Genomic DNA, 27,936 nt, shown 5'->3' with positions numbered 1-27,936 from the left:
CGCCGCGTTTCCCGCGCCACGGCACTTCTCCCCTTAAAAGGACAATAGAGGCCTCGGGAGCGCGCTCGGCCGCCGGGCCTTTTCCCCTCCCAGCCCTCGACGCGCGCGCGCCCGTATGCAAATAAGTTCGATTCAGGAGAATTTTGTACCGGGAGCCGCGCGTGCGCAGAGGGAAAGCGGAATCTACACCTTCCCCGCCAGCGGTAGCAACTGCAGAACTGCTGGAGACAATCTCTCTAGACGAGGCAGTTGAGGAGGAGGGAGCGATTGGAAGGGGGGTTGACTTGGCGTGCACTTCGCCCCTCGGGAACGTTACTGCGCGTGGAACGGCTGCTTTTGGAAGGTGAGTAACTCGAACCATTACTGTGGTGCAAAACTGTCTCACGAGGCTTTGATTTCGGAGTGGTTTCTTTTCTCTTTTCACCTCACCTCACTACCTCCCCCAGTCCTTCTACAGACACACGCACTCATTTATACACACAGGAAGTTTTGTCTTGGAGGTGGCATTTCGGGGAGCGCTGTTTTCGTGATCTTCAGACCCCAGATTCTTTTGTATCTGCATGTTTAGTGTGCCCTTTTTAATTAGGGAGGTTATTTGAGGAAAAGCGAAAGTCTTGGGGTGGGGGAAGTGAACAGAGTCAAGAAAGGGGTGAGGAGTCGCCGGAGTTGAGGGATCCACGTTGAAGGTGACAATGACTTTTCGCAGCCGCAGTGTTCGCTGGCGAAAGGGAGCCCGGTGGCTTAAAGGCCCCAGAGAAAAGAACTTGCTGGCGATTGCAGAGGGGCCCCGGGTCTGTGCACCCGCGTGGGCGCGCGCCCGGGAGTGGCCGGGCGCCGTTGTTGGCCCTCGTGGTTTAGTTTCTTGCGGCCCCTCGCGCGTGTTGTCATGAGGGTGGACAATGAACGCCCCTTGCTCGGAAACTTAAGTTGCCGCCTACTTGCGAGCTGGAGGGCGGAGGGGGTTTAAATCGGCCTTTCGGGTCGGTGCCGGCGTGGCCATAGTGCACGCGGGTGGCGTTGTCCGCCCAACTCCGGAGGGATGCGGATGCGACAATGAGCAACACGCGGCCGCTCGGAAGCGGCCCCGGCTCTCAAACGCCTCTCCCCGGGCCGCGCCCAGACAGCGCGGGCGTCCGGGGTGTCGGTGGAGCCTCAAGTTTGGTTCGCAAATTTATTCACCTGTAGCGTATAAAGTGGGCGCCGCGGAGCTCTCTAGGGCGACGGTGCGCGGCTTAAGATGGCCAGTCGGAGCCGAGTTGACTCCGGGATGGAGGCAGCGGCGTTGTCTGCGCCTGAGGAGTGCGGGAACTCCGGAGGGCACTGCTTTTTGTGGGGAGCGTGACAGACCACGTGCTGGGGCTGCGACCCGGGTTTGGTCCGGGGTCCGACTGAGTGTCTGGCTCGCGGTTAGCGGGGAGATGTGGGCACTGTCGGGGCTGGCCGGCCGGACAATGTGACTTGCTGATGATGGCGTCTTGCCAGTTTAAAAAGCAGAGTGAAAGTCGCCAACTCTCGGCCGGTGCGGGGCGGGGGATCCGGGCATTTCTCATCAAGGACATTGCAAAACTTTGATTAAATGGGCCTACTGCTTGGGGAGGACGGCGGGACCGTCCCCGGACTCCCGGGGCGCAGAGTCCGGACCCTTCCCCTGGGCGATCGTCAAGTGTCTCCCCCTGGGAAACAATCCCACGCCCCTGATGCTGCACGTAGGCAGCGCCCGGCTGGACAGAAAACAAAGAGCTGCATGTGCCGGTGCGGGCCCGGCCGGCCCTGGAGGCGGCCGCCTTGCAGGCCGGGCCCTCCTAAGTTCGGGCGAGTTTCGGGAGGGGCTTTTGTCCCTCGGCCCCTCGCGGGGAAACTTTGGCGACGCTACTTGTGCGCGGTGCGGTGCCGGAGCGCGGGGTGGGGGAGGAGGCGGCGTGCTTCCTTGCGGTGGGCGGCCGAGGGGCAGCAGTCGGGGCTTGGCGGTGGAGCCGGGGCGCCGGGTGCCGCGACGGCCGAGGGCCCGGGAGAGAGCGGCCGCGAGGGCTCGGCCCGCTCCCCGGGGCCTGAGCCTGCGTCTGGGAGGTCTGTGGATCCGCCTTTGAAGTCGAACTGTTGCCATGTTTGAATTACGTCAGGGCAAAGCCATGAGGAGGAACAAGCCCCGGCAGCACGGCGTGCGGGAGGCGCGGCCTGCGGGAGGCGCCGGGCCGGCCGGGTGGGCGGGCGCGGGGCCCGTTGTTCCGGCGCAGGTGAGGGAGGCGGCGGAGAGGGACGCGCTTCCCTCCCGCCGCCGCCCCCTCCCCCGCGGGCAGCTCTCCACTGGAACTTTCCTCCCGACCCCAGCTGCTGTATTTACCCACGGGTCCGCCGGGGAGCTGTTCTGTTTGCTGCCTGGGTGTCTGTCTCGGCCGTCGCCGCGTGCCCGGGGGGAAGCGCAGCCTGGGGCCACCGCGGAGGACTGGGGCGGGACGGGGAGGCATTTTGCTGCTTTCGGGGAAACCGGCGAGCACCCCTTCCCCCCAGCCGAGCCGCAGTCCCCACGTTCAGGGGACCCAGCCCCGACGACACCCAAAAAGCAACCGCAGGGAACTTCGGGGCTCCCGTTGTCCTACAAAGGGAAGCGAGGACTGTGGGCGAACCGTTCGTGCAGCTCTGGTCTTTGTGTGTTTACGTGTGGGAGGGGGGGCCCGGCTGTGACCAGGGCTGTTTTGGTTGGGGTGGTGCTACTTGAGGTGGTCGCGCGGTGCAGAGTTTGTTCTGGTAACTCTGACCCCTACTAGATTTCTTTGTTTTTATTTTCTCGCTCTAATCTTCGATTACTCCAGGCACCCGGAAGACCAGGAATTACTGTGTCACAGCCAGACATGAAATGCTAGACAGTTCTCCCCATCTGTCCTTCCCCACACTCTTCACTCATATTATCCTAAGGAAGCTTAAGAAAAGGTCCCCCCCGACCACCCCGCCTTTCTCCTAATAATTTTTTTAAAAAATGAATTGGACCTTGTCATTAAAAGTACTCAAAGCACCTGTTTTTTAACTGGAGTTTGTCACTCTTGAGCGTTTTCATAATTTATGTTACAAAGCCGAACGCGTTTATTAGTTGCTCAATTTAAATAAACTTCTGGGACTGTTTCTGGTGGGCTGTGGCATTTAAAGTATTTACGTAATGGTTTGGGCAAGAGGGAATCTTTTGGCCTAAAGGTGTGCTCAGCTCAGTGTTTCTGCGTTATCTTCGGACGACCTTGAAGAAGCTAGCATGTAGGAGTTAGGCCTTTCTAGATTTTCTGTGGGGGTTGGGGAGGAAGCTGCTCAGGGAGATGATAAAAGGTAACGGCTAGGTGTCCCTGCTAGCTCTTCCTATTTCCTGTGAACTGGGATTGACCTGCTGGTTACCCCTCTTAGATTTTCTTTTCAAGCTAACTTTTTTTTTTTTTTGGTATGTGGCCCCAGGCATAGTTCAGAAATTATGCTGGTTTGACACATGGATGCTTCTTTGGTATTTGGGGTTTGCTTGCAGTCTAGACATCCGATAAGCAGCACTGTGTGTTGTTTCTTTCCTTATTTCTCCTGTATTTTGATCATGTTTAAGGGTTAGAATCTAAAAGTGGCCTTTACTGAAAAATAAAAATATCCTTTGAGGGCCACGCCCACACATACCAGAATATCCATACAAATTGAAACCAGTTTTGTGCTTTCATTGTTTTGCTATTCAATACACTCTTATCCCCCAAGTTTTGGTTGACCAAATGACAAATACCTACAGGCTGCCAATATTAGTACATTTCTGAAATGAATAGAAAGATCTTGTCAAGAGAATGAGAAACTTCAGATTTAATAACCTTATGGCTTTCCTTTGGGGAGTTATTTCTCTGGGTCAGGTATTTATTAATAAAACGCATATGAGGAGCTTTGCCAATACACTGAGATTCTTTAATTTGTTTTCTTAATTAGTATTTCATAGCCGAGTTACAGCTAGATTTCAATGTTCTGAGAAATTTCAAATGTATCTAGAGTTTAAGGCTTTTGTTTTAAATATCAGGTGATATGTGCAGCAGAGATTTGGTTTATCAAGGTAAATGAGTTGAGAGTGGGAAAGACAGACAAGGTCTCTGCCGCCTTCTCGTTTTGCATTACTTTTGCAAGAGATTGGAGATAAAAAGTTCAATACATAGTATATTCTAGAATCTTGGGTGGGCCTCAAGACTGCTGTTGCACAGTACTATTCTGTATATCTGGAACCTGAATGATCAGTTTTTTCTCCAGAGTTGGCAGGCAGACCTTGGGAAAACCTGGCTCATAAGCTCACAGTCAGGCAGATTTATGTCACAAAAGCACTTTGAGAATGATTTTCCATGTAAAATAAGTTTCTCACTGGGAAAAACTTAAAGCTAATTTGAAATGTAGACCAACGTCATAAGCTGTTGCAAGGACAAATTAATTTACCGTGCTAGGCACTTAGTAGGTTGCTTTAAAAGTATTACATTTTCTTTTTTTCCCTAAGCAGTGCTAGGCATATAATTGGCTAGGAAGGAGGAAAGTATATTTGTTGAGGCACTAGGTTAGTGTTCAGAAGTCTATGGGGTTGAAAAGATGTGATCCAAAGACCCTTGGTTTCCGAAGATGTGATCATGTTAAGCAAGTCACTTTGTAGTCAGATTGTGTCATCTGCAAAATAGCAATAATCATACCTTGTTCTCGGGGATGTAAATAAGTAAATCATGTGCTTGGTAATACAACCTGTTGTCCTCACAACTTTGGAAAGTAGATATTTTGCAGAAGACAAAACAGATTTGGATCAGTTTCCTTGCTGGAATACATAATTTAGTAAATGAGAAGTGGAAAGAATAATTGTTTTTGGCCCCATTCCCCACCTTCAGAAACTGTTTCTGGGAAGACACTGCCTTAAACTCCTGGTTGCCAATCTAATTCTGATTCAACCAGGTAACATCAGAAAGTCCAGTGGAAATCTAGAAAATACCATCTTCTTTCTGATTTGTCTACAAGAGTGTCCTATTATAAATTGAAAATATTTTGTTATCTTTTGGTTCTCCAGTTTCTCTTTTTCAGTCCCTTTTAATTGAATTTGCAACTGAGTGGTTTTCTGTATTATGGAAATGCAGCTAATCCAAAAGAAGGGAGTTTATTTTCAAGGAGAGTTTTCTTTTTGTACTAGAAATATAGAAGTCACAGACACATTTTGCTATTACATATTCAAGTACAAAAGTTGCAGTTTAACTAAAATAATTTTTTTAGCTTCATATTTAGTTGTTACCACCTACTATAAGTTTGATTTGGCTTAATGTTATTTTAATTTGGTTGATGTTAATGTATGCTGAGTTTAAATAGCTCTCGTTTTGAGATCCGTTTCTACACACATTGTTCTCTTAATCCTCCTTTCCTCTACACATGCCTGCTTGAAATCAAGAAATATTTTTTCTACCAATTGTTACGAAAACGTTAACTTGTTTGCTGTTAGTCTTTTCTGATTAAAGTCATTCATTTGGTTTACATTTCTTGGAAATCTTTAAAGCCCACTTTTTTTTGGGGGGGTGGTGCAAAAGTCTAGAAACTGAATGTTAAAGAAAAATGACATTGTTCAAAACATCAGTTTTTTTTTTTAAATGCATGTCTTTATTGTGGATACCATTCCTATTTCATGCCCTTAAAAACACTGTTCAGCTCCATTCTGTCTACCCCACACTTCTTAGCAAGTTCCACCCAGTTCTGTATACGAGGTACAGTCAGCACCTGGTTATAATATAAGACTTATTAATAGTTTCTGTCCTGTAACAGTTTATCATTGAGTAGAGGGAGCAATCCCCTGGAGGAAGGCATGGCAACCCACTCCAGTATTCTTGCCTGGAGAATCTCCACGGACAGAGGAGCCTGGTGGGCTATAGTCCATGGGTTGCAGAGTCAGACACCACTGAGTGACTAAGCACAGAGGAAACAATAGCTTAAACAAGTATGTGAAATCCAGTGTGTTTGTTAGGTATGGAAAGGTTTTGTAAAAAGATGAAATTCTCAAGTAATTTCTTAGGTTAAGAGGGTGAAGGAGACACCATTTGGACAGAAACAGCAGCCTTAAGTATTGATGTGGCTAGTTATTAAGGTTGATTTGACACTCCTGGAATATTAGAATTCTGTGTTGGGAGTAGCTGTTAGACAGGACTAGATCCTGAAAAGCTTTGAATTTCTTGCCAAGGAGTTTGGATATTATCCTGATAGCCAAGTGTTGGTACCTTGGAAGGAATATTAATATTTGAACTTTTTAGGATGATACCACCTATTTGAAGGGTGCAGCCTTATAAGTCAGTTATGAGGCTCTGACAGAAGTTCAGACACCATAATGAGGGACAAACAGACAATGGGAATGGAAGGAACATGAACCAGAGAAGTGAAAGAAGGAGCTTCTCTAAGGCTTCATCATGGAGATGGTAGAGGTCTTGCAGAAGATGAGAAGGGAGCATCTGGTTGACTTTCAGATTTTTTTATGTGATTGTGTGGATTAAAGCCAGGTTAGGTGAACATAAAAAGAATGTGTTTGGAAGAGAAGACTATATAATCAGGAGGGCATTTAAAGGTTAGGACTGCCAGTCCTTGTGCTTCAGAGAGCTTTAGGAACTTTCCTGAGATTCAGGTTGGACCAGGTGTGTGCTTTCTTAACATTTTTGTCAAGTTTGAAAATGGAGAACAACCTTCGTGGAAAGGAATATGGTGGTTTCATAAACTTAAAATCTCTGGAAATTTTAGGTTCCTCCTTCCCCACAAACTTGTTCTTAAAACCTTCAGAAATCAGGATTCTACCCTCATTTTAGTTGGGTGTGTCTTGGGACAGATAAGAGTTTATATTTCTATAATGTGCAAGTCATAAATTTAAGGAAATCATATACATACACTGATGTTTTCATATTCTTGCTCCACAGCATTCCTGGAAGGTAGAAGTAAGATTTTGCCCTAATATTACAGAGGACAAATAAAATTTGAGGTGACTGTCTATTCACTTGTAAAGACAGAAGCAGAAATATAGATTCCAGCTTGACTTCTTCATCACACTCACAATAGTCACATTTCTTAACTAATAATCATCCTTTAAAAGCAAATGAATACTACCCTCCCAACCTTTAACTTTCTCATTCACTGGAATTGCTCTTAATCTGGTATTGGAATACCCAGTTTTGTTTTGTTTTTACAGTATCAAAATGGGAAGACCTAGTATTTCTTTTTACACTGTCTAAAACGCAGAGACCTGGCTTTGTGATTTTTATTTTTAACTTGTGCTATGTCAGCTGAAGACTTAATTTCTGAGTTTGACCCCTTTCCTGTAGGAGGAGTTCTGGGGTCTTCTACTGAGCGTGGATTACATAGGCAGCACTGATTTTATTATATAATTTCTCAGTCTGGATACATGTTTGGAGAACATGTCTGTTTTTGGCAAACAAGTGGGCATCCACCACCTCTTTCTGTTTTTCTCCACGCAAGTTTAAATTTTTAAATTTCACTTGAAAAAGTGAATTAAGAAATTCAGAAACTTTGGTATTGGGATGTGGGTAGGTATCTACTAGAAGCAGGTAAAAGGAAATAGTAGTGTTTGATTGCCCCATGCTTTTCCTTAAGTACTACTGAAACGTATCTTTTTGTAGGAGAATACTGCAACCAAGTGGCCTAGCAGTGGGAGAACACAAAACAATCCTATTTGACTCTTTGTGAAGAGTGTTGCTACAGTTACACTGTTAGTGTTTACTAGATCCTGTACTTACATGTGATTAAAGATAGCATACTGTTGACCGAAATGGTGTTGAAGGTGGCATTACCAGTTTCAGGCACTCGAGATGGCACTTAACTTTGGATCATAAGTGCTTTTTCTTATTTATTTCTCTTCCTTTCCCAGAATCATGCCGTTTAAAGTTCAGCTCTAAAAAATGCATCTCCTTCCCTTTAGAGTTGTCTTTGGTTGCTTGGTGCCTTTCCTCTTTGTCCACTGCTGCTTCCTTTCCCACTTTACACATCTTTTGCTTGTCTCTTCTCTGCAGTTTCCGTCCCATTCTGTTCTGTCTGTTCTGATTTTACTAGCCTATTCTGTATGCTGTCTTGTGGAATATATTTCCTAATGTGTATCTCTTCATCTGTATGTCTTTGAGGAAGTTTATTTAAGTTCTTTGGGCTTTTTCAGATTCCTCTTTAGTTAAGTCAAGATATGTGATGATGACTAAAGTTTTGGGGTGTGGTGCTCTTGACTTAAAAAAAAAAAAAGTAGTATAGAAGGGAGTAAAGTGAAAGTAAACCTCCTTCATTCTTGCACCCCTCAGAGACAATTGCTAGTTATTGGTTCTTAAAAGTCTATTTTAAAAAGCCAGGTTGTGTATTCAAGATCTCATTAAAAACATACTATATAACAAGATATCTTTAAAAAGTTCCCTCTCTGCACATGTTGTAGATCTACTGCCTTCTTTCAAGGGCTGAAAGGGTATCCTGTAGTGTGAAGACACCATACTTTAACCAGTCTGAGAATCCATGGACATTTACACTGTGGCACAGTGGTAAAGAATCTGCCTGACAGTGCAGGAGATACTAGGAGGTGTGGGGTCAATCCCTGGGTCAGGAAGATTCCCTGGAGGAGGAAATGGCAACTCACTCTAGTATTTTTTCCCAGAAAATTCCACGGACAGAGAAGACTGGTGGGCTATAGTCGAAGGGGTCACAGAGTCAGACACAATGCCTGAGCGTGTATGCACATACACTATCTTATGTGTGCTTTTTTAGAAAAGAAGTCTAGGTCATTTGGTTTTTTTAGAAAAAATCATTAGAAGCTATAGGGTTTGGTCTCCTGAAAATGAACAATTTAGAAATGTTTTAATTTGGGAGGTCACACCCCTGATTTGCATCAGAATTTCACTTCTCAAGATGGTAAGGACAAATTACAACATTAACTGTAAAAGCTGATTTATCATCATCTTTGGCATATTTACTTCTGTTTTCTTGTACCTAGTCCATCCAGTGCATTTTGAGTTTTGAAAAAAGTTTTTCTAAACATTTGTTTATTTTGTTTCTTGGATGTGTTGCGTCGTCTTTGCTGCACTGAAACCTTCCCTAGTTGCAGCAAGCTGGGGCTGCTCTCTAGCTGTGGTGCGCGGGCTTCTCATTGCAGTGGCCTCTCTTGCTGTGGAGCACGGACTCTAGGTAGGGCATGTGGAATCTTCCTGGACAAGGGATGGAACCCATGTCCTCTGCATTGGCAGGCACATTTTTAACCCCTGGACCACCAGGGAAGCCCCTGAAAGGTATTTTTGAATATAAGAAAAACAACTACCCAGAAGGAATCTAGAAAATGGAATTGGGGAAGTTATTACGTTGGAGGAACTGTTGGTGTCCTTCAAAGCATACCAACTAAGGTTACTGTCTGAGCCACCGGGGAAGTCCTGATAGATGTTACAGACATCATAAGAAGACCCTTCTCCATTTTCCTAAGTGTTAATGGAAATCACACCCTTATAAGATTTGAAAGATAAGAAAATGCTCTGCAGAATTAAGATCTTCACCTCACTGTCTCCTAATTCCATGTCAGAAAGGGTACTAAAAGCTCTAAAATTTGCATTTTCCATGATTCTTCATACTGTTTCTTAGTTCATAGCAAATCATACTGTTCCTTTTGGTATCACTAAAGATTAAAAGAGATGATCTTTAAGCTTGGAACTATCAGAAAACTTCTTATACAGCCTTTACTATTGGTTGTGAAGATTACTTCACCATCATGTTATACTGTGCTCAGTAAACTTACATATGGGTGCCATATTAAGTGTACTAGGACATCATCCTGCTCTTTGCCTTCATAGTCTCATTAAATGAGATTAGAATTGGCTCTTTTGCATCTTGATAAACAGTGGTTACTTCATGCTTTCCTTGCTTCAACCCTAAGGATGCATTTCCCCATCCTTTCATTAAGTTGATCGTTGAATTTTTATGAAATTTACAGTTTTAAAGTAGATGAAACCCCAATAAATCAATCAAAACAAATGTTCAGAATTGATTGTTGTATTTTAAAAACTCACATTGCTGTCTTTGTATGCTATTTGTTCATGTAATTACAGTTATTTCTCTTATGGCTTTTGCTGACTTAGCTATTAACTTTAATCTTTGAGATTGAATTAAATTGGACAGAACAGTAATTTCAGCATGGTTGGTTTGTCTTTAACTGTTACAATATTTTTTAAAAATTATGGCTTTTTGGCTGACAGTAGGTAAAGAAATGCCAGTGAAAGTGCTTTAGCAAAACTGTACAAATGACAGTTTTTTAAAAAAGTTTAATCCACAGATTTATTGAGTACGTATTACATGATTGACAATATTCTAGGTGCTGAGGTTACAAAGATGAATAAAGTAAAGAGAATTCCAAACCCAATCTTTTTATTTTTAGAAACAAGCTTATTGTAACAATTTATATATCATAAAATTCACTCTCAAAGTATACAATTCAGTAGCTTTTAGTATATTTAGAGTTTTGCAACCACCGCTACTGTCTATTTTTAGAAGGCAAATGACAGTTTTTAAATCAGCATTTTAAGTCTTTTATTTTTGCCTTCATTTCAAAGGTAAATTTTCTTCTGATTCTGCAAATACACGCTTAAGGGTGATACTATATGGAGTCTACTCTCATCTGTAACTATTCATCAATTAAGAAGCAGATGGCATTGGCTTCCTTCTATTAAAACACTGCTGAGTGATGTGACATCTGTAAGAATACATGCAAAAATAACTAACAATTTGAACAAATAGGTTGTTCTGGAGGAATCATTTAATACTGCACAAATGTGAGCTTAGGAAAGAAATACTCTTTTTTAAAAACTGAAGTTGATTCCGTTTTATTATGTTACTTATTATTTTTATTATGTTAATTTCAGGTATACAAAACAACATAGTGATTCAGTGTCTTATAGGGAAGAAGTATTCTAAAGACCACTTAGTTTGTTGAGATAATAGAAATCCCAAGTTTAAAATCAAATTGTGCCATGCTCACTCACCACTTTCTCAAATATATAAAGTAACTTGGTTTCAGAGCCATTTTGTGTCTTAGTTTTTTCCCAGGGATTAGAAAAGGTTTTTTATTTTTCTAAAACATTAGTGGGTTTGTAGGTTTTGTGAAAATACTTTCAGTTACTCTCTGGCCTCCCCAAAGCTCAAAATGGTTAAACACCAATCACTGCTTAAGTGGGTTGCTCGTAAACAAAGCCCAGAGTGAAACCCCTGTGTATTCACTGCAGATTCCCAGGTGCCTCTCAAGTGCAGGAATAAGCTCAGAAAAGGTTTACTAGGTTTATTAAGTAGTCATCCATTAAAAGGCTCGTGTGCTACTTGCGTGTTGCATCAGGACGGGTGCCTGCCTCCTTACTGCACTTGGCACTGAGAGAGGGGGAACCCTAGAATTTAGACTCCCCACTCAGCTGCTTAGGCAGAAGAGTTTTGTCAGGAAAAACAAGGTTGCAGAGCTACATAAAAGATATCAGTCGGAAGACATCAGGCTATTAGATTTTCTCTGATGTCTAAGAACATTTCTCAAGCTGAAGAGTGGATTGTTTCACTTACTATTGGGTAAGTTTTGTGGCGATTCCTACCACCACCAAAAATTGATTCACAGTCACTGCTAATGAAAAGGAAAGTAATATTTGGCTATAGTCTTAATATTCCCTAGCAGCTTGCCAGCATGATAACTGACACAACTATGACTTCTTGGTCAATCAAATCCAGCCTCCGTGAAGGTAGTAGTTCATATCCTGGAGATGACCTGAATTTTTAATAGTTTTGATAGTATGCTTATTATTTGTGGAAGGAAGGGGATTGTGAGGGTAGAATAGTCTGTCCTGTAATGGGATTTGGCCTGTGTGTTAATGGAATGAACTGGCATTTCTTGCTGTATTTCCTCTGTCCTTGCTGAGAACGGAGAAGGGAGGTTGAAATTTCCTAGAGCTATTGATGAAGCTGGCGACTGCAGGAGGATCTGTGGACTTTTGACTTTGATGATAATGGAAGGTATTAGGGGAATTTGGAGAGGCCGCAGGTTAGTGTAAGGACTAGAAAGAGTTGTGTTACATTTTTGCCTCAAAACAGGAATATACAAATTAAAGCAGTAGCTTCTACTTTCTTCATACTTCTTTTAAAGTTTGTATAAACCTGTGTCGTTTGACATTGTTTTTTCCAAAGCAGTGCATGGCCATTTTCTTCAGAAGGCAATTTTCTTTTCATTTATCATGTGAATTTTTGTTAGACTGAAAAAGAAAATCTACTTCATTTCACAGGTCTGTACCTTTTCCTACTATATATTGAGCACCTTTCTCATTTTTTTTCCCCTTCAAAAAAGTCTCACTTAATGAAAACAATTACCTTAATCAACTAGAAACATTATGTTCTTGTTTAACAATTCTTAAACTAACTTTTAGTTTAGAATTAATTATTGAAATACATCAGTGGCCTTCTGATGTATCACATCTTTCTTTTACTTGCCTCAAAAACATCAAAGAACACTAGTCCCTGTTTAAAAGGAAAACTTAAGTGTTTGACTAATTATTTGCTGATAAATTATTTTCTTAAAAGCAAATTTTAAATCCTTTGTATTTCAGAATTGCTTCATCTCAGACACACACAGGCACACACAGAGTCTGATTATTTGGTTATTTTTATAAATCACTTTCATAAATACTTACTCTGGTATGGCTAACCAGAATTGGAGAGGAATGAGGTTAGGGAAGAGGTCATTCAAAGACAAACACAAGGCTTTTGTTTTACTCATATATTTGAGTGTATTTCTAAAAGAACTTTTAAAAGGATGGCATTCCTTTTAAAATGTGGTTATAACTCCTAAAACTGTGGGTACAAATCTAGTTAATTTTAATAACGTTCTCTTATGCTTTAGGCGCGCACACACATGCACACACAACAGAGGCCCTGCTCTGGATTTGTCCTTTGGGGTTTAGTTTCTGTTCATTACATTTTCATCACCTCTTAGTCCAGATGTTTTGTGAAGTTGGTCCTTGGTTTGGATATTCTAAATTATTTATAAAGTGTATGTTTACTACCAGCTGCCTTTTGTTGCAACCAGCCCTGGAGTTCTTTCTTCCTTCCTTGATGGATGTTGAGGGTTTTTTTGATCATGGAAATCACAGTTTATCTCACTCTACATTTTTGAACATCTGCCTCCCACTATTAGAGCTCAGGCACAGCGCCTCATTGAAGAACTTCAAAAAGCTCTGTAACGACTGAGGGGCAGACCACTGGTCAGGCAACATGAGCTCACTCTTAATCTGTCTTAATGATTTATGAAATTAGCATTCATAAACTATAACCCTAGTTTTTGTATGTTTTACATCCTCCTTTCCGTAGTTTCAATTCAAGGATAACTTGCCTGCTTAGAACTTCCCGTTTATCACAGAAGAAAGCCCCTCTGATTTCCCATAGGGCAAAGTAGTGTGGGTTGATGCATATTGAGTTACTTCTGTGCTTAGTATCAAATTGTAGTCCTGTGGTAAATGCTCAGAACTTTCCAAGAGGGGAATCACAGTAATGCAAACATGCAGAGTAAAAAGGGGTACCTTTGATTTTAGGATGTGTCCTCCACTGTGTATGATTCCGGTGTTTCACAGGACAGTGGAGAGAGAGAATTTGTTGTATTCTCTACTTTGTTGTTGGGCAGTCACTCAGTTGTATTTGACTCTTTGCAACCCCATGGACTGCAGCACGCTAGGCTTCTCTGTCCTTCTCTTCTTAGCATCTTGAGTTTTAGAAAATCCCTGCTTCCTGCAGTTTTATTTTTTTTTATTTTTTATTTTTTTCATACTATTCTTATTAGAAAGAGTATCTCAGAGGTATGAAAAAAACAGGGTCTAAAGATTTCACAACAGTTGTTACCATCAAACCCATTGCTGCTGCTGCTGCTGCGTTGCTTCAGTCGTATACAACTTTGTGACCCTATAGACGGCAGGCCATCAGGCTCCCCCGTCCCTGGGATTCTCCAGGCAAAACACTGGAGTAGGTTGCCATTTCCTTCTCCATTCCTGCAGTTTTACAGTGAGTTTTTGCCAGGATAGTAGAAGGAGGTAGGAGAAGCCTTGTTACATATCTGAACTGTTCTGTTTGTTTTAGACACTTGGCATGCTCGTGTGCCAAGAATTGAGGTAGATCCAAGAGGTCTTCACCAGAGCCCTCCTGTCTGTCTTGGTCATGTAATACCATGTTGCAGGGGGAGGGGTGGAGCAGAGAGCTTGCTTTTAATGGTTTCTTGTTATAGCCCTCAACAAAGCTGTGTCAATTCCCTTGGCTTTACAGGCTATTGCCCAGAAGAAAAGATGTTTGGTTTTCACAAGCCAAAGATGTACCGAAGTATAGAGGGATGCTGTATTTGCAGAGCTAAATCCTCCAGTTCTCGATTCACTGACAGTAAACGCTATGAAAAGGATTTCCAGAGCTGTTTTGGGTAAGATCATGTGATGTTTGTACCATTTTTAGAGTGAAAAAGATCACAGTATAAGGAAGTATTTCTAAGCAAAGGGATTGGAACAATGCAATAATAATTAAAATCACTCATATTCTAATCTAGGTTGTTTCAAGGCACTTGCGCTTAAATCCAAACAATACTGAAAGCATACCCTTTTTTTTTTTGTTCTAGATTATGAGGAACTACTAAGTTTATTGTGAAGCCCTAAATCATGGGGGAGTTGAGAGGGAAGCTCAAAAGGGAGGAGATGCATGTATACTGATAGCTGATTCATGTTGTACAGTAGAAACCAAAACAAGATTGTAAAGCAATTATCTACCAATTAAAAATTATTTTAAAAAAGTTATAATAGAACCTTTCATTGTTAACTTCAAGATGTATAGAGAGATTAAAAAAATAACCCTTATTCTCAGAGTAATTGTCCTCCACTAGTACTTTGTATTGTTTTTCTAAGTTATACAAATAAATTTTAACCCAATCTGCTGAGGATCCTAACAGGGTTTAATGTTCTGCCCTGAAACCTGTCAGGGTACATTAGTTTTATTTTATAATTTTATTCTTTATTTTTTCTTTTGACAGTAAACCTCTGCTTAATAAAATGGAATTTACTTTTCAAAAAATACTTGGATGAAACAAGATACTTAATGTTGAGCCATTTTTGATGTTAGAAATTAATTTCACCCCTGTGTTTCTTATCAAAACATTCTGTTGATTAGTTATTGTTAATCCTAGACTGTATTTATTTTGAAGGTTGTCAAAGAGTCTCTACCAACCAACCTTGCCATTTGAAGTCACATTTTTCTCTTAATGCTTTATTTCCAATTGTATATATAATAAATGCTATTAGTATTTTTCTGTATATATTTGTAATATAGAAATATGTATAGTAAATGAAAAATTCCTCAGAGAGACAATTAAAAAATAACTTGGAAACTATACATTTATTTCCCCTTATGCAGATACATTCATTAAAATAATATTACAGTGCCTCTCTGGTTTTGTTTGTTGTGAAACTAGAATATCATGGCACATTATTTTACTTAAAGGATAGCGTTTTATTGCTTATGTATCTATACATTTCAAGAAAGATTAATTGGACATCATTGTGTAAAAACATGGTGACCAGGATCTTCTCTAGGTCTTAAATGTTACCGTTGTTTAATTTAAAAAAATTCTTTATTTTAAAATGACCAAATTGCAGCACATATAAGTTAATTAGACTTCTGAAATATTCTACAGAAACAGTAGAACTGGATCACCCCAGACAATTGGAAATAACATCTATAAACTATAAATAGTGTTTTTTCTAAAAGAAATGTACTTCCATGAATTCTTTTATGTAAAGGAGACGAGTAAAGGTTTGATCGTTTTCTTACCAGGTTACATGAGACTCGTTCAGGAGATATCTGTAATGCCTGTGTCCTGCTTGTGAAAAGATGGAAGAAATTGCCAGCAGGATCAAAAAAAAACTGGAATCATGTGAGTTTATCTTTTCCCCTTTTTCAGTTGTACCTCTGTTATATTTAAAGTAACACTAGTTTTTCCCTTAGTTTAGGAAATAATATGTTCCTGGGGTAGAAAAGTCTGAAAAAAATAAAGAAAAATACTAATTGCTGCTTAGATATAATCATTTAACATTTTGGCATGTATTGTATTGAATTTACCCGTTTTGGAGATTCACAGTGTACATTTAACATATTTTTAGGTTCAACCCAGAAATTCCTCCAGTTAATTAGACATGAATCCTTTTTTCATCTTTTAGGACAACCGATTTCCTAACTCATGTTGGTACTAAGGAGCACATGAGTTTACATTCAGAACTGGATTTAAACCCTCCTTTTTTACCACTTACTACTTGTGAACTTTGGACAAGTGACATTTATTTATTAAGTGCAAAAGAGGATAATAGCCATGTCACAAAACTATTGTAAGAACTGAATGAGATGATATATATTAAGAATAATTAGTAATCACTCAGTTAAATAGAAGCTGTTTTTATTCTCTGTGTTAAATTGAGATTTGCATTTCACTTAATAATGTCACTAGAATTCTTCAGAAAATATTTTCAGTGACCAGAACAACACTGTTAAGTGTTATTTGTTTTTCTATATGCTAGCTTTCAGAAGATTTATGACATTTATATAAGATACTTGTTTTTAAGCAGGCAGGCATTTATTCTTTACATTTTTTCTTACGCTAGCCTTGTAAGCTGTTCTTTGGTGACAATGTTACATTATTATAATAGGTTTCTGTGTGTCTGTTAACTTCTAAAATTGTGAGTTTTTCTTTAAGGAATAGCTTATGTGGGGAAGATCCAAATTGTGATTTTGAAGGTGATGTCAACCTTTTTACATCAGGATACATGCATGCTAAGTCGCTTCAGTTGTGTCTGACTCTTTGCGACCCCATAGACTGTAACCCACCAGGCTCCTCTGTCCATTACAGAAGGATAGAAATCTGCAAATAGTAAATGTGAATGAAGACATGAGAAATGAGACCATATGGGGCTAGACCGGTGGCCTTGCCGGGCTGTGGCAGAACATGCCATTGCCCGCACGTGGCTGACCTCAGGCTTAAGGGTGTGTAGTAAAAAGAGCATAAAGCATGAGTCTGGGCGCCTTCCCTACCTCCCTTTGCCTATTTACTAGTTTAGTGAAATAAGGCAAAATACATAGTTTAATATCTCTTGGTTTTCTGTACCCTAAAATTGGAATAACAAATTACTGCTTACTGCCTTGTGGTGAAGTTAGAATCAAAAGTATATGAAAACGTTTTGTAAACTGCAGACATCATCCAGTAGGAATGTTAATTGTTGTAAGGTCTGGTTTTTCTTAACCTACTTGGCTCATTTTCACCATATATAAAACCTATATAAATTTTTTGTCCAGCTACTCTTGCTGTTACTACTTCAAAGTAAAAAAAAAAACCCTAGATAAACTGTTTTTAATACCATGTGATGATTCAAAGTGCACATGAGCTCTTAAACACTGAGTAGAAAACTATGGTTCTCAAATTTGGCTCCTTCAAATAAGCACTCATCTGAACTAAGAGAGTGCAGAGGTGTCATTTTAAAAATGGTATTAAATATTCAGTATTTTCTTCCAGGTGGTAGATGCAAGGGCAGGACCCAGTCTAAAGACTACACTGAAACCAAAGAAAGTGAAAACTCTATCTGGAAACAGGATAAAAAGTAACCAGATCAGTAAACTGCAGAAGGAATTTAAACGCCACAGTAAGTTGGATATTGAGACATGAGGATTAAAGAATGGATGTTTTGTTTTTGTCTGCGGGTGGCACGTGGCATATGTAGACCATTTTTTCTTTTGTTGCTTTTTTAAAAAAGAGTGGGAGGCAATGTTGACTGGTAGAGATATTTTATTTCTAGGAAATCTTGGAACTTTATCTTTGATTTTGGTGTCTTAAAAGTACTTTCATTAGCCACTTCTTCAAACTGTACTCAGAACACTTGGACCATTCTCATTTCTTTATTGACATCTTTTCTAGAAGATTAATGTTTCAAGTTTGTTTACTTGATTTTTACCCTTAAGGAGATTGAGGCCTGAAGACATGCAGAAAGGTATGTAAATAATTAGTGGGCAACCTAAGACTAAAACCCAGGTTTTCTGGAGAGTAATTTTGGAAATCATAACTCACATATTGCAGCCTCAAGATTTTTAGGTTTAAAGGGGCTTGGTGTGTTGGGTCAGAGGATGGGAAAGAAATGATAAATTAATAATAAGTTCATCTACTTTTATGGGAAGTCAACTGGGGGCACAGGACCTGTTGTAGTACTTCCGTATTTAGTAATTTAAATTTTGAAAAGGAAATCCACTGTATATAATGTAATTATCCCCAGGGGGTTTGAGGCAGTACTATTGAGTCAAGCACAATAGTGTTTCTGCAGGAGAAATGTAGACCTATTTATATCGGGGGAATAAACTAACTGTATATAAACTAGTCATGTTTGCTCACCTGATTATGGCCCAGATCAGGCCAGATTTTGTGGCCAAATGGGTTAGAGATAAACGTTTGTTTTGAGAACCTTTTCAGAATTGTGGTGGGCCTATATTGGAATTTTCAGGATTAAAAAAGATATGGGGACTTCCCTGGAGTCTAATGGTTAGGACACCACTATATGGGGCATGAGGTGTCACTAAAAAAAAAAGATCCGTAGGGGCCTTGTTAGACAAAATATTATCAATCAATGTTTGTATTAGAGTAATGGAGAAAGTTAAATTTACTGATCAGACAGAAGGCAAGGAAGGAAGGAAGGAGAACTATCATCTCTTGAGCATTTTGCTATATATACCAAGCACTTTACAATTATCCCAGTGATATCAGTTTTAGAGATTAGGATAGGAAGTACAAGGTAGTGGTTTCACCTTGATCTGAGGTCACTTAATAAGTAGTAGAGATGAATTTGACCTGGGGTTTGTCTAATCTCAAAACCCTGAGCCCTTTCTACACAATCATCCTGCTCTTTTGGATAGCATAGCTTATGCCCCAGGACCCCAAAGTCTTTCCAGATCTGCTACTAACTCCATGCTCTAAGTTGGTGTTACTAGTGAGTTGTTGGTGCTACTAGTCCATAGTTATTTTGAAAATATATTTAATTTAATTAATTATGTATTTAATTAATATATATTTAATCTTTGGGTAAACTTTTATAATACATTGGTAGGAAAATATTTAGACAACATCAAATACATGTATATTTTAATCATAGATGTTTCTTTCTTAACCAGCTATCACCAAGGGGCAAATAAAAACTGACTCTACCCTTTATTCTCAGAAAATGTTTTAGTGAACGTTTAGAAAACAGTAATTTTCTTATCATTTGAGGAGTAGAGAAATTGAAAGTTCGTATGTATATTCTTAGCATCTTTAATTATAGGGAAGGTGACACCTAACTTTTGCCTTACCTAAGGGAATATGTCCAGTGTAATTTTAGATTTTTGTGATAAAGCTATGTTGTGGAGGGGTTGGAGATTGAAAATTAATGGGTTTGGAGACTCAGTGAAATAAGATTTTCTAGGTGCATTGTGAATTGCTGGCAGCTGTGTGCAGTGTAACAGTTCTGAGATATTTGCATTTTTATACATCACCCACTAAATGGTTTCTCTGCCTCTAGTTACATGTTTACTTCGGTGCATCTCGCATGTACCTGACATGTATTCCTCTTCTTGCAATGTTCTTTCCTTTGTGATATATTGGAAAGGCATTGGATCTAAGGCTTGAAGATCGGGATTTGAGTTATAGTTCTTGAACAAATATATGACCCTGGTGTTGCTTAACATTAAACTACAGTTTCCTAATCAAGAGTAGTGAGGATAAGCAAGTAAAAAGGGCTTTTGTAAAACAAAACAAAGAAAAATAAATTCCTCTAGAAATGTTAGCCTTTTTTTTTTTTTTTTGTCATTTTTCCTAAAATCTGCCATGATTCTGGTTGCTGTAGAATAAAATTGAAACTCCCTAGCAAGTCTTGGGGTATCTCCTTTAGAGTAAGGTCAGTTCCCTTACTGTGCATGGTGTATTCTGTGTCCATCACTTTGCTCATCATCCCCGTCTATCCATGTAGGGGATGGCATTTCCAAATCCTACCTGATGTTTAAGATTTTAAAAATTTCAGTTCTTTGAAGAATTTCCAGATTTACATTCTAGAAGACAACTGCATTTCTATGTGTAGTTAATTGTATCCTGTTGTCCCAGGTATTATTAGATTAAGCCATATAAAAAATTTGCCACTTTTATAGTTAGAAATGGACAAATATAATTGCAATTCCAAATGGTTCATAGATATTAAGCACTTACTAGGATAGTGCATTTTCTTCAGAAGCATAGCACTGCTATTGCTGTTAATTATTAGGGAAGTTTTTTAAGTATTCCCATAGCCTTACTCCTTTAAAGCCTGCTATTTTTTTTTTACATTAAAAAAATATATTCTTTTACCATTATGGTTTATCATAAGATATTGAATATATTTCTCTGTGCTATACAACAGGACCTTGTTTATCCATTCTATATGTAAAAGCTTCCATCTGCTAAGCTCACCATCCACTTCATCCCACCCCAGCCTCCCCGCCTTGGCAACCACAAGTCTCTTCTCTATGTCTGTGATTCTCTTTCTGTTTCATAGGCTCATTTGTGTCATGTTTTAGATTCCGTGTATGTTATCATGTGGTATTTGTCTTTCTCTATCTGACTTATTTCACTTAGTATGATAGTCTCTATAGTTGTATCCATGTTGTTGCAAATGGTATTATTTTGTTCTTTTTTATGTGAAGCCTGCTGTTCTTAAGAATTTTGTTTGGTTGTTTTTTCCCATGGAGTTTAAGCTATTCATAGATCGGAAGTAAATGAACATATCAAAAACACTAATGGTGCTTTCTTTGTTTTAGATACTTAATATTAAATGCTATTTTATGTAAAATTTTGTTAATAGAAAACACTTGTGAGCGCTGTTCAAAACAGCTTTCTTCAGTCTTGTTTCTCCCCATGCAGGATGTGACACAAGGTTTGTTGTCTAGTGGATACTTCATGAATATTTGATTGGTTCTCTAAATTGGAGGATTGTTCTATCCACCTGTTCTGGGAGGGGGGGAGTCTGCAGATAAAGGTGAGGTGTGTAGTAGACTCAGCCCCTGTCTGATATTTCTGCTGCTGGGAATAGCAGTAGGATGGCTTTATAGCTCAGTGACCATTAACCAAAAGATTTATATTCTGGTTTGTAAATGTATGTGATATCTTCTGAGGGCAAAAATACTAAATCATGTGTAGCTTGTATCTGATTAACTGCCTTTATTCCTTACTAAGTTAGAATCTATTGTTTTTGCTTTATAGGTAAGGTTTCATTTTTCTTTGGATGCTTTCAAGATTTTTCTCTTTCTCTTCAGTTTTTGGGAGTTTAATTATAGTGTGTTTTCTGGCAGAGACGGTAAAGAACCTGCCCTGCAGTGCAGGAGACCCAGGTTCAATCCCTGGTTTGGGAAGATCCCTGGAGAAGGGAATGGTTACCCATTCCAGTATTCTTGCCTGGAGAATCCCACGGACAGAAGAGCCTGGTGGGCTACAATCCACGGGGTCACAAAGAGTCAGACCCGACTGGGTGACTAACACTTTCACTTTGGCTTTGGTTCCTTTGGGTATAGCCTATGTGACGTTTGCTCATCTTAAATCTGTAGGTTTGTCTCTTGCCAAGTTTCGCACATTTTCCACCATTGTATTTGAGTACTTTTTTACCTGTGCCTTCTTTGTTCTCTTCCTTCAGGACTGCAGTCACATGGATGTAGATTTTTTATCGTAGTTACGCAGGTCTCTTAAGGCTCTTCATTTGTTTTCTTAGTGTTGTACAGGTTGGCTGATTTCTGTTGTTCTTTCTTCTGATTCATTGATTGTTTCCTCTGTCCCCTCCATTCTGCTGTAGAGCCTGTCCACTGTCCTGTCATTTATTGTATTTTTTTCACTTTGGATTTTAGTTCCTTGATTCTTTATAGCTTTTTTTTTTTTTTAAACTGAGACCTGCTTATTGAGTTTATGTTTCCATTTATTTTAAGCTTGTTTGTAAAGGCTTACTGAAGCATTTTTTGTCATGGCTGCTTTAAAATCTGTCAGATAATTCTAACATCTCTGTCATCTTGGCATTAATATATTCTTGACTTTTCATTCAATTTGAGATCTCCCTGGTTCTGGATATGATGTGATTTTTTTTTTTTTTTTTAAATCGAAACCTAGACATTAAAAAATTGTGTGATGAGACTCTGAGTTTTATTTAAACCTTCTGTTTTAACTGGCTTTTTTTTTTTTTTTTTTTTGGTCAGGGGGTAAATTGGAGAGGGGCACAGCCTTGTTACTGCCAGGTGGTGTTAAAAGTCAGGTTCCTCACCCAACCTCTATAGATATCTGAAGTGGGAGTGGCTCCTGACTGCAGCTGGGTGGCGCTGGGATGGGAATTAAGGCTCCCACGTGGTTGGGGTCCTCCTGTTCTTGGTGGGCCATGGTGAAAGCCCAGACTCTTTAGTAGGCTGTCACTGCCATCACCCTGGTGAAAGTGTTGGGGAGGCCTCATAACATTCTTGATAGGATGGAAATCTAGGCTTTCAGTTGGCTTTTGCTAGGGTCGGTGGGGGTAGGGACCTGTTTTTTCTGTTTGGCTGCAGTAAAGTGATTATTGTGTTGTAAAGATTTCCTGTCTTGCTAGACTGCCCCTTTCTTAGTCCTCTGGCTAGAGAGGGCCGACTTTTTTAGGGGTGTGTGTGCGTGTGTGTCTCTGTGTGTACCCTCTGGCTTTTCTGAATTACTGGCTTCTTCAGCTTCAAGACTGGGATTTATAAGGCAAAAATAAAACCCATAAAAGCTAGGGTGCTCACCTCCACATCCTTCCTTAAGTGTTAAGGCCTCTAGCTGTTGCCAACTTTTGGAGTCTTTAGTTTTGTTTTATATGGAAGAGAGGAAAGTATGTCTACTCTTAGTCTTACCAGAAGCTCATTTTCTTTTAGATACACTTTAGTACAAATACAGTAGAATAGAAAATAATTTTTTTCCATTTTCAACTATCTCATTCACTGTGTTTTATGCTGAGGCTTAGTTGCGTGGGCATATAATGAAATTATCATTTTTGTTTTCTCTTTACTTCAGATTCTGATGCTCACAGTACAACCTCAAGTGCCTCTCCAGCTCAGTCTCCCTGTTACAGTAACCAGTCAGATGATGGCTCAGATACAGAGATGGCTTCTGGCTCCAACAGAACGCCAGTGTTTTCCTTTTTAGATCTCACATACTGGAAAAGGTAAAAGCAACAGAAAATATCTCTCTAACCAGCAAACCTTCTTAATTACAGGCAACCGTTTCCCACTTCCTTAGCAATTATATGGCATTTGGCAAACCGCTGGTAGCATGTGTGGTTGGAGGTGGATTAGGCAAGAATGGAGCTGAGAGTTTGGATTTTGTATGTTTTTCCTATTAAAATTGATTTAAAATAAAAACCATGTTAAGGAATCTAAACTTGCTATAATGGAGTATACTTAGCTATTCAATGTGACCAACTCTCCCACTGAAAAAAAGTAAAAAGACCAGAAGTATATATGTATATTTATGTCTTTAAAAATGGCATTAACAAGTAGACAAGTTAATGAGGAATATATATGCATGCTCAGTCACTCAGTCATGTCTGACTCTTTGTGACCGCCATGGACTGTAGCCTGCCAGGCTCCTCTGTCCATGGGATTACCTTGGCAAAAGTATTGGCGTGGATTGTTATTCCCTCCTCTCGGGGATCTTCTCGACCCAGGGATCAAACTTGTGACTCCTGCGGCCGCTGCGTTGGCAGGTGGATTCTTTACCCCGTAGCAGCCTGAGAGCCCCTAATAAGGGATAACCAGAGGCCAGATGCCATGTGAATGAGAAACTCGAAAGTCAAAAAAGAGATAATAGACTAGGAAAGAGAGAATAGTGAAAGAGAAAGTGGTTAAGGATTTTCTAGTTCACAGATTTGGGAAGACTAACGAGTTAAAATCAAGGTAATAAGCAGTTATCATATGGGTGAGGAAAATTCACCCATATGACACATTATAAGCAAACTGTGGAACATGGGAGGCAAAACAGTTAGTGAGAAAATAAAGACTTTATTTTCAGAGGAACAACAAACACAAGGTGAGTTCTCAGCATGAACAAAGGATGCCATAAAACCATAGGTTTAACACCTTCAGTGGCCCCAGAGATAATAGCTGGGGGATAGTTCTCGCAGGCAAGAGTACTGGAGTGGGTTGCCATGCCCTTCTCCAGGGGTTGAACTCACGTCTCTTAGGTATCCTGCGTTGGCAGCCGGGTTCTTCACCACTAGCACACCTGGGAAGCCCTTATGTGACAACAATAGCATGCAAATCAAATTAGTCGGAGTAATGGGAGTTAAAATGTCCTCCTATCTTTGTATTGTTGAGAATAACTATTGGGTAACTTTAAAGTTTGATTAATGAACTGTTTAACCACTAAAGGAGTAAAAATAAGAATGTAAAACCTCCAGAGAAGAAGAGAAAGACCAAGAATTTACAAATATACCTAGCAAGATAAAATGAAGAAAACTTCTATATATTTGTAAATTGAGAAAGCTTGGGTCGAGAAGAAAGTGTAAGTTAGAACATCCTTATAACTAAAAAATAACTGAAAAATACCACAAATCAAAATGTGTGCCATGAAGTTAAAGAGGTAAATGGAAGAAAAGTTGCTTTTAGTACTTTCTTTTAACATAAAGATTTACAATAAACGAAGTGATATATATCCAGTTTATAGATTAATAAAGAAAAAAATAAAAGCAAGGAAATCCTAAAGATAGAAGTAGGAATAGATGGAGTAGAAAACCAATATGAAGGAATAGTATCAGTAAAGCCAAGAGTTGGTTCTTGAAAAAGATGACCAAAGAAGTTTCTACAGATCAAGAAAAAGAGATAGTCCCTTGTTATTTCTTATTTCTTAGATAAGAAAGTGATATTCAACTCTAGACAAACAGAGGTTTAGAAGACAAAGGATATTATAAACAACTTTATGCCAGTAAATTTGAACATACAGGTGAAGTGGATACGTTAGTAGAAAAAGACAGTTTACCAAAACTGTGCCAAGACTTGAAGAGTCACATAATAAAGAAAATGGATTCAGAGGTCAGAAGTCTTCCCACAAAAAACCCCAGGCTGAGATAGATAAGTCCTACTGAATGTTCCAGAAACAAATGAATCTGATCTTGCACTGGCTTTCCAGATTATGGATCAAACAAGGCCTAGGCGCCAAGCATTCTGTGAGGCTAACATACCTTTGATATGTTATAAACAGTTTATCATAAGTATATTAGATTTATTCTAGGGATGTGAGATTGTTTTAAGCATTAGAAAGCCAACTAACATAATTTGACAGTTACTAAAGGAGAGGGGAAAATGCCTATCGTATTAGTGGTGTATTGAAGATATTTGATAAATTTGAACTTTGCTTCAAGGTTTAAAATAAAACCTTTAGCAAAATAGGAATAGAAGGCAACCACACTGATAAGTACTTTGTATTTTCAGGTAAAATCGAACATGTTCCTGTTCCTATATTTCAGCAACATTACCTTCAGACATGTGCACTGATATGTGCAGCATGTTTGTAATAGCAAAAATTGTCCCATCAGAAGAACAGTGGATAGCCCTTTCACTGTTCACCTAAACTATCACAACAGTGTTAATCGGTTGTACCCTAATGCAGAATAAAAAGTTTTAAAAAGGAGAGTCTGCAAACTGTGGTATATTCACATGGTGGAATACCGTACATATGTTAAAATGAAAAAAAGCTCTAATGGTATAGTATATTTGAACCTCAGTTATTGTTGAGGAAAAAAATTGCAGCATACAGTATGATTCCATATATGTGCATTTCTGTATCTATTTTTATTTTATATGTTACATATATGAGATAACAAGCAATATGTTTAGAGATGCAAACATGTATACAAAGAAAAAGGGGAGTGATAAACCTAAAATTTTAAGGAGAGAATGAGATTGAGTGGAGTGGGATTGAGAAGAGCATACAGGGGGATTTCATAGGAAATAATCGTTTTTTTCCTTAGAGTGTATGATCCATGAGTGATTTGCTGTGTTGTCATTTTTGTATGCCTTTATGTGTATTTGATAATATATGTATATATTTTTTGTCTGATCAATATTAAAACCGCCAGCTGTATCAGCCTGTTCATGGTGGCTGTTTTTCTTTAAGATGTGGTGACTTTTGGAAGAAACAGTTAATAACTTTAGGAACAGCCTCTGAAACTGAGGAATACCTTCTCCCCCTTAATATTTAATAAGATTCAGTGTGGGATTTGGGCTTTCCTGGTGGCTCAGCTGGTAAAGAATCCGCCTGCAGTGTGGGAGACCTGGGTTTGAACCTGGATTGGGAAGATCCCCTGGAGAAGGGAAAGGCTACCCACTCCAGTATTCTGGCCTAGAGAATTCCATGGACTACACAGTCCCTGGGATCACAAGAGTCACACATGACTGAGTGACCTTCACTCACTCACTCAGTGTGGGATTTAAGGGGCTTGGGTAATTCCCGTTACCTGGCAGATTGAGGTCACTCTAGGAGACCATTCGTTAGAAATTTGATAAGATTGTGGATGTAGAACCTTTCTTTGATCATACTCTACTAGTCATAATGATTGGTGTGTATGCGTGTATGTTAATTGCTCATTCCTGTCCAACTCTTGGCTACTCCATGGACTGTGGCCCGCCAGGCTCCTCTGTCCACGGGATTCTCCAGGCAAGAATACTGGAGTGGGTTGCCAGTTCCTCCTCCAGAGGATCTTCCCAACTCATGGATTGAACCCAAGTCTCCCACAATGCAGGCAGGTTCTTAACCATCTGTGCCACCATTAAACCAGTATGATTGGTGGATTGTTCTTTTTTTTTTTTTGTATTCTTATTCTGGTTCTCTCTCCATTTTTTCTTTTAGACAGAAAATATGCTGTGGCATTATCTATAAGGGCCGTTTTGGGGAAGTCCTCATCGACACACATCTATTCAAGCCTTGCTGCAGCAATAAGAAAGCAGCTGCTGAGAAGCCGGAGGAGCAGGGGCCAGAGCCTCTGCCTATCTCCACTCAGGAGTGGTGACTAAGCTTTATGTAGAAGGGGAGCAAAAACGATTTAAATTTTGGAAAACAAAGCAACAAAATGACCCTCCTATTTTTAATTTGGATACCTGCTATTCTGCCAAAAGGTGGATTTGTAGAATAGTTTTGAATGGGTTATTTTTCCTCCAGTTCCACAAACTCTGAAGCCAGTGAAGCTTACTAAGAGATAAAAAAGAAGTGTACATAATATTTAAGATGCTGAGTATTTCATAGGAAAGCTGAATGCTGCTGTAAAGTGCTCTTTAAGTCTTTTTAAAAAATCCCCTTCTAATGAATGAAATTAGGGGAATTTTCAGGGGACAGAGATGGGATTTGTTGTATGATAAACGTATGTAGTTTTAGTCTTTCTATTTTGAGAAGCAGTGGTTGGGGCATTTTTTAAGATGGCTGGCTACACTTGTTTTCCTTCATTATAATAAATTTGTCATAACTCAGTAAACATGGACTTGCCCCTAGAGGTAGTTGTTAATAACTGAAATATTAAGGTCTTGCCGAGGTTCTGGTGATTCAAACCTGTACTACTGAATATTAAGCAGGACAGACAGCGCTCTGGTGCGCATATCTTGAAGGAGGAATTTCTAAATATGCAGAGGTAACTTGACTGTATATGTTGCATCCTGTGTCACCTCCCTCCATATTGATATTTGATACAGATTTTAATTTATATGAAACTTAAAAAGCAGAATCAAAACTTAAAGCAGAATTAAAGTTCCTCTTGGGGAAATGTCAAGTCTTTAGGATAAGCAATCCTATATGAATAGTACCAAAGCATTACCACTTGGTAGAGAACATTCTCTATTAAAAATGTTAGATTATCTGAAAAA

General features: G+C 39.6%; 1 protein-coding gene across 1 annotated transcript; it reads left to right on the top strand.

The window, feature by feature from the left end:
- Positions 1 to 4: 4 nt before the first annotated feature.
- On the top strand, positions 5 to 27,705 carry LOC120861152 (SIN3-HDAC complex-associated factor). Its single transcript, XM_040236794.1, has 6 exons — positions 5 to 343; positions 14,299 to 14,446; positions 15,847 to 15,946; positions 17,573 to 17,699; positions 23,102 to 23,252; positions 26,933 to 27,705. The coding sequence occupies exons 2-6, from the start codon at positions 14,319 to 14,321 to the stop codon at positions 27,090 to 27,092; spliced, it is 666 nt and encodes a 221-aa protein (XP_040092728.1). The 5' UTR covers positions 5 to 343; positions 14,299 to 14,318; the 3' UTR covers positions 27,093 to 27,705.
- Positions 27,706 to 27,936: the final 231 nt, after the last annotated feature.

This window comes from Oryx dammah, unplaced genomic scaffold (genome assembly GCF_014754425.2).
Source record: "Oryx dammah isolate SB20612 unplaced genomic scaffold, SCBI_Odam_1.1 HiC_scaffold_11229, whole genome shotgun sequence".
In the NCBI taxonomy this organism is placed as follows: Eukaryota; Metazoa; Chordata; class Mammalia; order Artiodactyla; family Bovidae; genus Oryx; species Oryx dammah.
The sequence above is the reverse complement of the archived record's forward strand: the minus strand, read 5'-3'. Positions and strand labels throughout refer to the sequence as shown.